Here is a 14,772-nt window from a genome sequence, read left to right on the forward strand (position 1 = left end):
TTGAAACAAACTACAGCCGACTTTGAAAGGGAGTGATATGAAATTTTTAATCCCACCACGTAATACAACTACAACAACAACAATAATAATCCAATATAATCTCACTAGTAAGGTATAGAAAAGGTAGTGTATACGCAGACCTTATCCCTACCTTAGGGTGAAGACTGTTTCCATTACACCCTCGACTCCCACCAAATAATAATCTAAGTAAAAAAGAAAAACAATACAATTTGATTATGCTACTACTACTATATTCCTTAAAAAAATATTGTCCACTAACTCTTCACAGGCGCCGAGAGCGAGTCAAAATTGTAACGCTCCAAGGATCTTATATTTCGTCCCCTCCTTAAGGCCGCCAATTGGAGATTATTTCACGGGTTATTATCACTTTTAACCATCAGAAACTATTTTCATCTGTAACAAAAAAATGTATAATTTAAAAATATATAAATTTTATATATTTTTACTATACAGCGGCTGTAAAGAAAGTAGCTTTTGGCCATTTTCTTATTGTCTTCTCCTCTCTCTCTCCCTATCGCAATCAAAAGTATAACTTTTATTCACTCTCTGCTTCTTTCTGCCATAGCCAACAACTAACAGGTTCGTTTCCCTCCAACCTCCCACCCCCTTAAGAAAATCCAACGTAAAATTTCAGCGATTCATTGAAATTTATCGATATTTTCTTCTTCTTATGTAGATGTATATAATTTTGCCTGCTTGTTCGTGTGATGATCGTATGAGTGTTTTTTAGATCTATCTTACATTGACTTAATTATTTGTAATTTTAGTCCTTTTAACTAAATTTTTGTAGACTTTGAATAATTGGCACGAGTGCTCGCTTTCTTATTACTCCTACTGAATCCTGGTACAAACAAGACAAATAAAGGAAGAATATAGGTTTGATAAACCTATTTTTTTCCACTGATTTAACCTATTGCGTGATGATATGTTTGTGATTTTTATTAGGTTTTCTCTCAGTTAAGAGGAAGTGGATATGTCTGGAATTATAGGTCGAAAAATGACCAGCAGAGCCATTTCTGCTTTGGTGAGTATGGAGTTAATTTTTTTGTAATAGATTCAGATTTCATTTTCTGAAAATTTTTGAACTGGGTTTCTGGTTTCAGAATATAAACCAGTTCTTGCGGGAAAGCAGGGTATTTACATCTAGAACTTACTCGTCCACTGCTAAAGAGGTGATTTCTTTTTCCTTTAATTTTGTCATGCAATATTTTTATTTAATGTTTAGTTTTTTTAATAGTGATTGCTTTAAACATCTTTGCAGATGACAGTGCGCGACGCTCTAAATTCTGCTCTTGATGAAGAAATGTCTGCAGATCCTAAGGTCTTTATAATGGGGGAAGAGGTATAATTGTGGCTTTTTAAAAGGTTCTTAAAATGCATTGTATAGCCCTTCAATGTTATTTTTTAAATCTTGATCAATAAAATATATATTCTTAATTCTGTTGACTTAGGTTGGTGAGTACCAGGGAGCCTACAAGGTTAGATATCTTGCACAATCTCAATTGTTGCACTAATCTCCTTTATTCATCACACTTGATAATCTATATTTTATGCCTGAGTTTTATTTTTTTTTGGATTATAAATCTCCCAGATTTCAAAGGGGCTTTTGGATAAATATGGTCCGGAAAGAGTTCTTGATACACCGATCACTGAGGTTGCTCCTGTACACTAATAATCAAATAGATGTTCCTTGGCTCTCCGTTGAACATATATGATGAAGCGCCTAAAACGTCTTACGTTCTTTCCTAGGCTGGATTTGCTGGAATTGGAGTTGGTGCCGCTTACCATGGACTGAAGCCTATAATAGAATTCATGACATTTAACTTTTCCATGCAGGTTGGACTTTTTTTCTTGTTAAACACTGTTTTTCTTTTCTTAGTGATCTACTGAATTATTTGTCAAAGATGTAAAAGTCATTCACATTGTCGTTGAATGAACAAATGTAGCACACAACTATATCAGTTCAATGCATCCATTAGTATGTTATAGCACCTCTCCTTTTTTTTTTGGTGGTGGTGGTGGAAAGTGGGTACATCTGTGGGTGTTTTTAAGTAAGATTTAGGATAAACAGAACTTGCAAATAGGATTGGTTCATGAATCAAGATTAGTGCGGAGTTATTTTCTAGTATGATGTGGTGTAAGTTGTTCTTTTCTTTGTTTTGTTTTTTTGCTGATTGAATGAAATGTGTTGCTAATACAAGCAACGAAATGCTCTTATAAAAAATGATTTAAAAAATAAAAGCAACAAAATGCCAAAGGGGGAGGAAACTTAAGTTATAGTCTTTGAGGACAAAAGATTCTGTCTTGGTATTTCAGTTCTGAATTCGTCAGACCACCTACACTATTGAAAACAAACTGCTATTGCTTTCTCTTCTGTGTATTCGTGTTCTCTTAGGGAATGGATGCCAGCTATTGCTTTCAGCCACTGAAATGCAAGCAACAAGCAGCTGCACTGTAAGGAGGACACAAATTTTAAGCACTTAAGCTAGAAAGTTAAAGCAGGGCACTTTTTACATTTGAGGTTGATAACAACTCGTCAAAATCACAAAGATGTCTCTTTTCGTCATCTTCAGCTTTATAATGCGTGACACTACAACTAATTCTTGAGTAGCTGTGTTGGTAAATGGGCTATACTATTAAATACTTAAATGGCCTTATGGTTTTTTCAGTAGCTCTAATTTATTTACAAATAAGTATAAATGTTTTCTTATTACTGTTGTTTTGCGAGCATTGAGATTTTTTTGTATTTTCTTATCTAACCAAATTGACATGCTGCAATTTATTCCCTCTCTTTGTACAAACATGTGTCTGTAGAGCTTCTAGAATAGCATATGACAACGGCATTTCTGTCTGCAAATGTTGGCATGGATTTTGGTTAAGTCACTGCAAGTGGAAAATCAGTTTTTATATAGGATTTGTAATATTATCATGACTTTTGGGGTTATTTATAGCACTTGTCCTTGAGTACAAGCATATAACCTTGCTGGTGCTTATTTGCAGGCAATCGACCATATTATTAATTCTGCCGCAAAATCCAATTACATGTCTGCTGGTCAGATATCAGTGCCAATTGTTTTCAGAGGTCCTAATGGTGCTGCAGCTGGAGTTGGTGCCCAGCATTCTCAGGTATGTCTATGAACTGAAATGGGGCGTGCACTCTGTTTTGTTGGTGCTGTTGTCAGAGTTCATTAAAATTAAATGAAGTAAGCTTAAGTATCATGTTGTTACACTGTTATAAGTTACTCCCTCCGTTTCAATTTAGATGATGTAGTTTGATTTGACCCAAAGTTTAAGAAAAAAAGAAAGACTTTTAAAATATGTGGCCTTAAAAGCTTAAGGGGCAAAAGCTTTTTGGGGCCATAATATTTGCGTGGTTATAAAAGTTTCTCATTAAGGATAAAGTAGGTAAAATAAAAAATTTAAAGTTAAATTGTTTCTAAATATAGAAACGTGTCATTCTTTTTGGAACGGACTAATAAGGAAAGTGTGTCATTTAAATTGAAATGGAGGAAGTATTACATTTGATCCTCTGTATTTATCTCGTCTTGGTGGTAAAAGTATGCTATATAAGCTCATTGGTTTCCAGATTGATCTTTTTTTTTCTTTGTATGCGGCAATAGGCAAGAAATAAAGGGAACTTTTCATCTAAGATTCGTTAAGATTGTGTTTTAAGCGTTGCCTTCAGTTAATCAATTACAGAGAACACACTTGAACCATCATTTGAAGCACCATCAGCTAATTGGCTGCTTGGTTTTAGGGACTTATCAGGTTGGCAGGCACTAGCTTGTGAATGAGGATGCTAGAAAGTTAGTTGGAAAAATAACATCTGGCTGATATGATAATGGAATTTTCTCCTTTCAGAGAGCTATATTTGTTTTTCCAAGAAGGTCCCAGATTTCTCTTTTTGTACTCTCACAGCAATTAGTATGAGTAAAGTAGAGAGAGTTAGTTAAAGACAGATTGGTAAGAGATGAGAGTGTGGGGAATGTTGGGACAGGGATAAAAAGTGTAATTCCCGGTGTCATAGTTTACCTTTCTATCTTCCTCTCTCGTGACGTCCCCTAAGCTCTTCCTTCCTCACTTTTCACCCTACTGTTTTTTGAGGCTTCTCTTCTACTATCGGGAGTCGTATGGGTGAGGAGGTGAGCTCTAAGCATATATACATATATAAGTCTGGGTAAGCGACCATTGGCGGTATGGGTAGCAGCTACTATCATTATACCAGTCTAAGTTGTTCGTGGAGGTAGGTCTCTAGTGTAAGTAACTCTTTGGTAAAGCGCTATGGAATTCATATTGGGTATTTGAGTTTTAAAAGCTGAAAACATATACTGGATCAAGTAAATATGCAAAACGCAAGGTAGGAGAGTAGATATGCTTTGTTAGATAGTTAATAGTTGTGTAAATAAGTATAGTCCCACATGGAATAGGATTAGTGTATGTATTGTGTATTGTTATGGGGTCCTTGTATTATAGTTAAACATCAATAATATATTTTTCTCCCGTGATTTCTGACATGGTATCGAAGCTATAGTGAGAAAATACTTGCTGTGCAATCTACCAGCGATTCCGGGAAGAAAAAGTTCACCGTGCAACTTTCCAGTGGCTGTTTGCATCAAAGTCAATATTTATCAGTGTTGTGCACAAATCAACACCACCACAAGGTCCGCCTTAGTCCCGCGACCTAACCCTATCAAACCCCACCGGAAAAATCCTCCCCACGCGCCGGACGGATAGGAAATTTTCCGGCGAGATCTGTACACGCGCCGTGCGCGTGAGCCCTCTTCCGACCAGATTCCGACAAAACTCCTTCAGGACAGCTTACTTGCACAGTGATTCCGAGTCCAACTGTACTATTTCCTACAGATGCCGACAACTTTGGAATTTTTCGGCGAGCTGCGGTAACCTTTACGACGTGAACATCATTCTGTCCACTTTGAGCAGTGCTTTCTGGAATTTCCTAGTTCTGTTGGGATCTCTTTTGAAGCTATTCTCCTGACTTCTTGAAGTTGATTACGGATTTGGTCAATTAGAATTTACTTCAATCCAATAATGTCTTTCAATTTAGATGCTTTTGGTTCCATAAATAGTGGAGTTGGAAATTCAGCTTTTATGATTACTTTTGAACCCCTATTTGGGAGTTCAAATTATTTAGCTTGGGCTTCATCTTTCGAGTTGTGGTGTAAAGGTCAAGGTGTTCAAGATCACTTAACTAAAAAGGCTAGTCAGAGAGTTGAAAAGGCCAAAGCACTTTGGAAAAAAATTGATGCTCAATTATGTAGTATCCCGTGGCAATCCATTGATTCCAAGTTGATGTCTTTGTTTCGTCCATTCCAGACATGTTATTTAGTTTGGGAAAAGGCTCGCAATTTGTACGCTAATGACATATCTCGTTTCTATGATGTGATATCGCGGATGACAAATTTGAAGAAACATGAATTGGATATGTCTACTTGGGACAAGTACATGCAGCCATGGAGGAATTTGAGAAGTTGATGCAGTTTCTGCTAGTATTGAAAAGCAACAAGAGCAATGACAAAAGATGTTTCTAGTTCTTACGCTAACTGGACTTCCTAATGACCTTGATTCAGTACGCGACCAGATTTTGGTTAGTCCGACTATCCCTACAGTTGATGAAATATTATCTCGATTACTTCGCTTTGTTGCAGTGCCTAGTCACATAGTGATCTCATCACAGATAGTTGACCCTCTATTCTCGCATCACAGATAAATGAAAAATCGGGCATCTTAGACTGGAGAATAGACGAGAAGGAGGTCGTTTTGGAAGGTCTCGACCCAAGTGTTCTTATTATAATAAGCTTGGACACACACGTGAGGTGTGTTACTCTTTGCATGGTCGACCACCAAAAATGCTCATGTTGCTCAAACTGAGACTGTAGGTAACCAGGGTTTTGTTTATCTGAATGGGAATATAATGAGTTCTTTCAGTATTGAACAAGTAAGCAGAAACCTCTACAAGTAGCCTTTGTTGCTCAGACTGATACTTTTGTTGCTGGTAATTCCTTTGCTTGTGTTTCCTAGTCTACTACTCTTGGACCGTGGGTCATGGACTCAGGCGCCTCTGATGATATTTTTGGTAATGGTTCACTTTGTCAAGTATTGTTTATTTATAGTCTCTTCCCAATGCTACTCTAGCTAATGGAGTCCAAACAAAGGCAAAAGAAGTTGGACAAGCTAATCCCTTATCCTCTGTCACATTAGATTCTATCCTTTATATCCCTGACTGTCCTTTTAATCTTGCATCTGTTTGTCGATTGACTCGTGCCCTCCATTGTGGTATATATTTTATTGATGACTCTTTTATTATGCAGGACCACAGTATGGGACCGACGATTGGCACATGGCGTTACTCACAAGGCCTTTACTACCTTAACTCACCCAATCCCTCCACAACATGTCCAGTTACAGATCCTCCAGATCCCAGCCACAGGAATACCACTCTAGACTTATCGTTGTCGTCCGCGTCCAGCATCAGGCCCAGCCGATTCACGTCCTGCACCTGACCGTGCTCCTAACTTGTCTCCTTCTAGTCCACCGGTTGCACTTCGGAAAGTTATATGGTCCACACTTAATCCTAGTCCACATTATGTCGGTTTAAGTTATCATAGTCTGTCATCACCCCATTATACTTTTGTATCTTTTTTGTCCTCTGTTTCCATCCCTAAGTTTACAGGTGAAGCATTGTCTCATCCCGGATGGTGACAAGCTATGGTTGACGAGATGTCTGCTTTACATATGAGTGGTACTTGGGAGCTTGTTCCTCTTCCTTCAAGTAAATCCACCGTTGGTTGTCATTGGGTTTATGCCGTCAAAGTTGGTCCGGATGATCAGGTTGATCGACTTAAGGCCTGTCTTGTTTTCAAAGGGTATACTCAGATATTTGGGCTCGATTACAATGAAACTTTCTGTCCCTTGGCTAAAATAACATCAGTGTGCCTTTTTCTATCCATGGCTGCTGTTCTCCATTGGCGTCTCTATCAGTTGGACATTGAGAATGCTTTTCTTCACGGTGACCTTGAGGATGAAGTTTATATGGGGCAACCACATGGTTTTGTTGCTCAGGGGAGTCTAGTAGCCTTGTATGTCACTTGCGCCAGTCACTTCATGGTCTAAAGCAGTCTCCTCGAGCCTGGTTTGGTAAGTTCAGGACAGTTATGCAAGAGTTTGGCATGACTCGTAGTGAAGCTGATCACTTTGTGCTTTATCGACATTCTGCTTCAAATTTCTGTATATATCTGGTGGTTTATGTTGGCGATATTGTTATTACCGGCAATGATCAAGAAGTTGAAGCAATATCTCTTTCAACACTTTCATAGTAAGGATCTGGGCAGATTAAAATATTTTCTAGGTATTGAGGTCGCTCAGTCTAGCTTAGGTATTGTGAACTCACAACGGAAGTATGCCTTAGACATTCTTGAGGAGACATAAATGACAGGCTGTAGACCTGTTGACACTCCTATGGATTCGAATTCTAAACTTCTGCTAGGACAAGGGGAGCCAGTTAGCGATCCTGCAAGATATAAGCAGCTGGTTGTTAAATTAAATTACCTCACAATAACTAGACTTGATATTTCCTTTCCTGTGACTGTTGTGAGTCAGTTTGTGGATTCTCCCTGTGATAGTCATTGGGTGCAGTTGTCCGCATTCTTCGATATATAAAATCAGCTCCAGGCAAAGGGTTATTGTTCGAGGATCTAGGCCATGAGCAGATCGTTGGATACTCAGATACTGATTGGGCAGGATCACCTTTAGACGTTCTACATCTGGGTATTGTGTTTTAGTAGGAGGTAATTTGGTGTCTCGAAGAGCAAGAAACAGAATGTAGTTGCTTGAAATAGTGTAGAAGTAGAATATCGAGCAATGGTTATGGCAATATGTGAGCTAGTTTGCATCAAACAGTTGCTCAAAGAGTTGAAATTCAGTGAAATCAGCCAGATGGAACATGTGTGCGATAATCAAGCTGCTATTCATATTACATCAAATCCAGTGTTCCATGATAGAACTGAACACATTGAGATTGATTGTCACTTCGTCAGGAAAAAAGATACTCACAGGAGATATTGCTACAAATTTTGTGAAGTCAAATGATTAGCTTGCAGATATTTCACCAAGTCCCTCACTGGTCCTCGTATTTGTTACATATGTAACAAGCTCGGTACATATGATTTGTATGGGTCGGCTTGAGGGAAAGTGTTAGATAATAGGTAGTTGTGTGAATAAGTATAGTCCCCCATGGAATAGGATTAGTGTATGTATTGTGTATTGTTATAAATTGAGGTCCTTGTATTATAGTTAAACATCAGTAATATATATTTTTCTCCCTTGATTTCTCACATGCTTAAAGATACTATCATTAAGTGAGAGAATTACAAGTGTTACGACTAACGAGTAACGACCAAATTACAGCTGTTTGCTTTTATCTGTCTTGTGGCTTCATTGGTGTATGCCTTGTAATGCCACCGAATATCAGTGTATATTGGTCATTATTAAATGTGGCAAAATGGATAAAATTTATAAGTATCTGCCCTTATTATCCGCTCAAAAATGGGTTGGATAGCTGATCCACTAAAAGGGGGTCAAATATGGGTAAACCCATATTATCCGCTCAAAAAAATGGATAACCCGCATGTCGAAAATGGATTTCACCCATTGATGATCCAGTTGGCACATACTTGGTTGACTTTTTGGAATTGATCCTTTACAGATTTGCCATCTTGGGCACCTCTGCTATTGGGCTTGCCGATTAAAATGCAAAAGTCAAGCTTTTGTTTGTTTCTTGTTTTTTTCTTTTTCTTCTCTTATGTTTTTTCTTTTTTGTTCTCATTTTTGTCATAAGCTAAAGTCTAGCTCTTAACTGGGTGTAATTCTTTGATGACAAATTTTCTTCTATTTTTTTCCTTAAGCTAATCTTTTTTTCTTCTTCGTTTTCATAATTTTTTGATTTATTCAGATAAAGAAGTTTAAAAATAAGAAAATGCCCCGTACATTTTTGGGATATCATATTCTAATAATATGTATTAACGTGGCTCTGCATCTGAATTTCAAATGAAAGCGTTATTGAACAAGCTAAGTTATTATCTATATTACTAATCTCTGGGCACACGCCTACTCCATATAGGATAACCCATATTTCAAGTGTTCATCATAATATTTAAAGGACACAAGAAGTTGTACTCTTTTTAACTTTGGCTATAAAATTGATGTCGATTATGTAAATAAATTATTAAATACATCATTATCATTGAAGAAACATGTGGATATTATTACAAAATAAAAAGTTAAGTTTCAAGTGTACTAACTAAATGTTGATCATGAGTAATAATATTAATTTTGATTTCAAGATCGTTATTAAAGCATCTATATAATACAAAGCAAAGAGTGATCCAATCTTTGGCAGAGATTACCTTCTTCCTTTAAATGAAACACCTAAGAAAATGGAGTTAACTACCTAACACTCCCCCTCAAGCTAGTGCATACAAATCATATGTACCGAACTTGTTACATATGTAACTAATACGAGGACCAGTGAGGGATTTGGTAAAAATATCTGCACGCTTATCATTCGACATCACTATGAGTCATGCCAAACTCCTGGATAATTGGGTTGAACATAGTAAACCAGACTTGAGGAGACTGCTTTAGACCATAAAGTGACCGGCGCAAGCGACAACAAGGCCACTAGACTCCCCATGAGCAACAAAACCAGGTGGTTGCTGCTAAACAAAAGTTGGCCGAAAAGTCATCGGAGAAATATGAAAATAGTGAGACTAAGTCGAACTCTAAACTACAAAATAGGTTCTAAAACACCACCAGAAAACATAAACTTTTCTGGAAATTAGTGTTCACGCCGGAAAACCACTGTTTATGTTGGAAAAAGTGCATTGTTCTTGCCGGAAAAATAAAAGTTGTCAAAATTTAATGTAATTTATATAGGTAGGTTCGGAATCACTGGACGAGTAGGTTGTCTTGAAGAAGTTTTGTCAAAAAAGTGGTCGGAATGGCTCACACGCGCCGAAAAAGTTACTGTAGCTCCTCGAAATCTGTAGGAAATTGTACTGGCGGACTCGGAATCACCCCACGAAATAACTGTCCTAAAGAAATTTTTGAAAATTCTGGATGGAAAGTGCTCACGCGCCAGCGTGTGAGGGACTTTCTGCCGGAGCGATTGACTGGTGTTTGTCGCCTGACTTCTCCGAATAAGATAGTAGTGTTGGTTTTCGTACAACACTTACCAATAAGGAGATGACGCAAATCAATCTTGAGTCGTCAACCGGAAAGACGCACGGTGACTTACTTTTTTGTTCCGATGGATCTGAGATTTCTGGGGTTTGGTCGCACAAGGGTTTCATATCTGATGGTGGTACTGGTATATGCATTGTACCACTGTAGCAGTGATGAACCCTGGGAACAAGACGAAGTTGCCGGAAAATTGCACGGCGACGGGATCTTTCTTCCCGGATGTCGCTGGAATGCAGCACAACGATAATTTTCTCACTAAAGCTCTGATACTATGTGAGAGCGCACGAGAGAAAAATTTATTTTTTAAGAATGATACAATGAGCCCTATATATAATACATATCCTACTTCTACTACATATGAGACTAGGATATATCCTACTTCTACTACATATGAGACTAGGATATATTCTACTCCTATTACATATGGGACTAGAACATATTCTACTCCTACTACATATGGGACTAGGATTATTTGCACATAACTATCTAACAACCAGTATTGTCAAAGGCTGCGCTTAAGCCCTGAAGTGAGGCGCAAAACATGTTGAGTGCTTCGTCTCGCTTAGCGGGCGCTTCAATGTCGTTATCAAGGTTCTAAGGCATACTTTTTCTTGCCGATGAGTGTAATCCTAAAGAGGCGACACTAGACAATTGATATTTCACTTTATCGTAATTCTTTTTCAATTTCTTTGTCCATATAGTTATTCATGCTTATAATTATTAGTCTTGGACTACACATTTTTTCTCCATTTGGGTCTTTCTTCATTAAAGCGCAGGCTTTATTTAAGCTTTACGCTTAAACACCCAACGGACCTTAGAGTTTCTTTGCGCTTTTCATTGTTGATAACACTGATTATTGCCGTATATTCAATATTCCTTTCATTTATTACTTATGCAGTGCTATGCAGCATGGTTTGGTGCATGTCCAGGATTGAAGGTGCTTGCTCCATACTCTTCTGAAGATGCCCGTGGCCTGCTCAAAGCTGCTATCAGGGATCCAGATCCTGTTGTTTTTCTGGAAAATGAGTTGCTGTGAGTTACTTTACTGATTTACTTATTCGAAATCTGGTGTTTAGTTATCATAATGTATCATCGTTGTGTGATTTGCATGATGCAGATATGGTGAGTCTTTCCCTGTTTCAGCTGAAGCTCTTGATTCTAGTTTCTGTCTTCCCATTGGAAAAGCCAAGGCAAGTTCTACCATGTGTATCATATGTTTCTTTGTATCATTGATATGTGGTATTGTTCCTTATATTACAACCATTGGCAGATAGAACTTGAAGGAAAAGATGTGACAATTACCGCTTTCTCAAAGATGGTCGGCTCTGCTCTTAAGGTTTGTCTGGCCTTTCTACCTAGCATTATTTGGAGCATTTCTGAAGGAATTCCAGCATCAGCCTTTTTGAAAATATTTTAATGTTACGCTGATAATTGATTCCTATTGAATTATATGTGAATAAAGATAGCCAGTGTATATGCATCCGAATATATGTTTAACAAGTTGGTAACAACTAATGAACCACGCGCATATATACATATGGGGAAGCAATCCTAGTTCATGTTAATTTTTAATGCTGCTTGATAATTATGGGGACTGTTATCGAAGACTTGAATTATGTGACAGCTTTGGACTGTGACTGGTGTCTCTCTTTTGTATGTGGGGATATGTAACTGTGACCATAGCAATTCTCAACTATCAGAAAGCCCATGGGTTTTCAGCAGCTAGTTTGCTCTTTGTTAGGTTGTGTGATGAAGTGTTTATCTGTATTTCTGAGCTCTGAAGCTTTAGATTCTCAGCATACATGCCTTTAACATTTGTCTAATCCTCTCCTACAACTTATGTTCAGTGGCAGATGCACAGTTTATGGTACAGGTTTGCAGAACCCAGTAGCTTTGGCTAGATCTTATTTGTGTCGAGAAATCCATTAAATATGTACATACTTGGGGTCATTAGAGCCCCTAAACTTCAAATTCTGAATCCGCCTTTGCTTATGATCTGCCTTTTCAGCAGGGAGAATTTCATAAAAAAATTTGCTTGATTTGGTGATATTGCATTAAAATAAATGGATGACACTGTTTTTAATGTTATCACCAATTTCCTTATGTGTTAAATCTAAATTTTATAGGCTGCTGAAATTCTTGCGAAGGAAGGAATTAGTGCTGAGGTAACGTGTTCGGATTTTGGTTTTGGTTTAAATCTTTAGTCTATGCTTACAAGGTGTCTTTCATTTTACTAGTTTCCTTTAATTCCTTTTTTTTTTCATGTACAGGTTGTAAATCTGCGCTCAATCCGACCGCTTGATAGATCCACAATTAATGCATCTGTCAGGAAAACCAACAGGCTTATAACTGTGGAAGAAGGGTTTCCACAACATGGTGTTGGCGCAGAGATCTGGTTGCCTTCTTTATAACAACCTTAGTTCCCTATCCTCTTTCTATATCTATTTCAGATACTTCCCCCTCCCCCTCCCCACAAAAAAAACAGAAAAAAAGATGATACTTCCTCTGTTTCAACTTTCAATTTATATAACATACTTTCCTTATTAATCCGTTTAAAGAAGAATGACACATTTCTATATTGGAAACAATTTAACTTTAAACTTTTCACTTTATCCATTTTAGCCCTTGTGAGAAGCTTTTATAGCTACACAAATGTTATGGCCCCGCAAAGCTTTTACGTTTTAAGCTTTTAGATCATAAGTTTTAAAAGTTTTCTTTTTTCTTAAACTCCGTGCCGAGTCAAACTGCATCATATAAATTGAAACGGAGTAGCTAAAAGAGCTTTTGTTCCATTTTATGCCTGCTTTGTCGAAGAAACTTACTTGATTGCATTTTGGTCTTGCATTAGTGCATCTGTGGTTGAAGAAAGCTTTGAGTATCTTGATGCACCAGTTGAGAGGATTTCAGGGGCTGATGTTCCTATGCCATATGCAGCAAATCTCGAAAGGATGGCTGTTCCTCAGGTTTGTAGTTGAAGATCATCTTCTTTTTCTTATATTGGAAATAGGTGTATTTTGTTAGGGCTTGGCCAGTTTTTGTGTGTTGTCTTGAATTTGGTTCTATTATGACTATTTTGATAAAAATGGAAAATATGGCCATTAAGTGGGGGAAGAAAAAGAAGTGACCCAACATGATTGGGCATTCTTTCTGGTCTTTGTATATGATCACATCAATCAATGATGTAGAAGGTTCAGTGTCTGATGCATTCTGATAAGCAAATCAGCTGTGTACTGATATACCTCTGAATCAGTTGGCCACGAATGGCATTCTTGCATATATCAGAGGACAATTATTTTCGACGTACTCCAGGAGACCAAGCTCAGGGTAAATAAGGCTGCTATTGTCATACGGAATAGGTGTAGTGTACCAGTCGAAGAAAAGAAGAAAACAAATAAGAATTTAGAACAAATTATTGAATCAGTAGGAGTATATGCAACTTATCGAAGTCTATTTTATCAATTCCAGAAAAAGGGTCATAATGATACATGCACATATTAAGGTTCTTGAAAGTTAAAGAAGGTATAAAATGTGTTATTGGTGATAGACATCGGATATCCCAGAAGCTCATGGGGAATATTTCTTCCCATTGATTATTGGTTGAATTGCATGTCCAAGCTGATGATACTTTTTCCATTTCCTTCTGAGTATTTGAAGTTGATGATGCAGGTTGAAGACATTGTTCGAGCAGCAAAGAGGGCATGTTATCGATCAGCACAAAAATCAGTTCCTATGGCCGCAACTGCTTAGGCCCCTCCAGCACTTGCTTGTTCTAAGCATTTTATTTCATTTTGTGGATAATGATTCTCTATCCGCCATCTCCGGGAAAGTTGACCATGAAACAACAAGACCGACTAACTGAAGTGGCAAGCTACAGTTAAAATCATAGAAAATAATTTTTGCTGGTTCTTTACTTTTTTCTCTTTCCTCTTTTTAGTGATACATTGGTGAATGTTTTTGTAAGACAATCATGCGAATTGTTAGAAGATAAAGAAGGAAGTCCACATGCATTTGTTAGTTGTTTACCCGTAAAAAGGTATAAATGAATTTGTATACGTAATTTATAGACACGTGGATTAAGATGATCTGATTAGTAAAATTACAAAGAATAAATAAAACAACAATAACAACAATCCAGTAGAATTTTACTAATGGGGTCTGGGGAGGGTAGTGTGTACGCAGACCTTACCCCTACCCCAAAGAAGTAGAGAAGCTGTTTCTGAAAGATCCTCGGCTTAAGAAAACAAAAAGACAAAACATCAAGAGGAGACAATATTAGTATCACCACAACAATCATAGAAAAAATAGGAACACCATGAAATGCAGAAGAAAGATGCAAAGCAAAAACGATAGCTAGTAAATAGGACATGCACTGAAAAGCGAAGTAGTAAAGCACAACATTGTCACTAGCTATCCTAGACAAAAACCCTACGTGGCTAGTCCCACAATGGTACGAAGTAAGCTAAGACTCAACTACATCCTAACCTAAAACTCTAA

General features: G+C 37.5%; 1 protein-coding gene across 1 annotated transcript; it reads left to right on the plus strand.

Moving 5' to 3' along the window:
* Positions 1 to 473: 473 nt before the first annotated feature.
* On the plus strand, positions 474 to 14,285 carry LOC107795071 (pyruvate dehydrogenase E1 component subunit beta-1, mitochondrial-like). Its single transcript, XM_016617639.2, has 15 exons — positions 474 to 600; positions 967 to 1,045; positions 1,125 to 1,193; positions 1,283 to 1,363; positions 1,473 to 1,499; positions 1,613 to 1,675; positions 1,771 to 1,857; positions 3,022 to 3,147; positions 11,177 to 11,310; positions 11,396 to 11,468; positions 11,549 to 11,614; positions 12,405 to 12,443; positions 12,549 to 12,673; positions 13,127 to 13,241; positions 13,945 to 14,285. Exons 2-15 carry the CDS (start codon positions 995 to 997, stop codon positions 14,023 to 14,025), a joined length of 1,137 nt encoding a protein of 378 aa, XP_016473125.1. The 5' UTR covers positions 474 to 600; positions 967 to 994; the 3' UTR covers positions 14,026 to 14,285.
* The last annotated feature ends 487 nt before the right edge of the window (positions 14,286 to 14,772 follow it).

Source organism: Nicotiana tabacum, chromosome 24 (genome assembly GCF_000715075.1).
Source record: "Nicotiana tabacum cultivar K326 chromosome 24, ASM71507v2, whole genome shotgun sequence".
Lineage (NCBI taxonomy): Eukaryota > Viridiplantae > Streptophyta > Magnoliopsida > Solanales > Solanaceae > Nicotiana > Nicotiana tabacum.

Excerpts from the sequence above, each read along its gene's own strand:
- LOC107795071 (XM_016617639.2), top strand. The coding sequence starts at position 995 with ATGTCTGGAATTATAGGTCGAAAAATGACCAGCAGAGCCATTTCTGCT. Across the intron at positions 1,046-1,124 it reads GCAGAGCCATTTCTGCTTTG|AATATAAACCAGTTCTTGCG; the intron begins GTGAGTATGGAG and ends TTCTGGTTTCAG. Across the intron at positions 3,148-11,176 it reads TTGGTGCCCAGCATTCTCAG|TGCTATGCAGCATGGTTTGG; the intron begins GTATGTCTATGA and ends TTACTTATGCAG.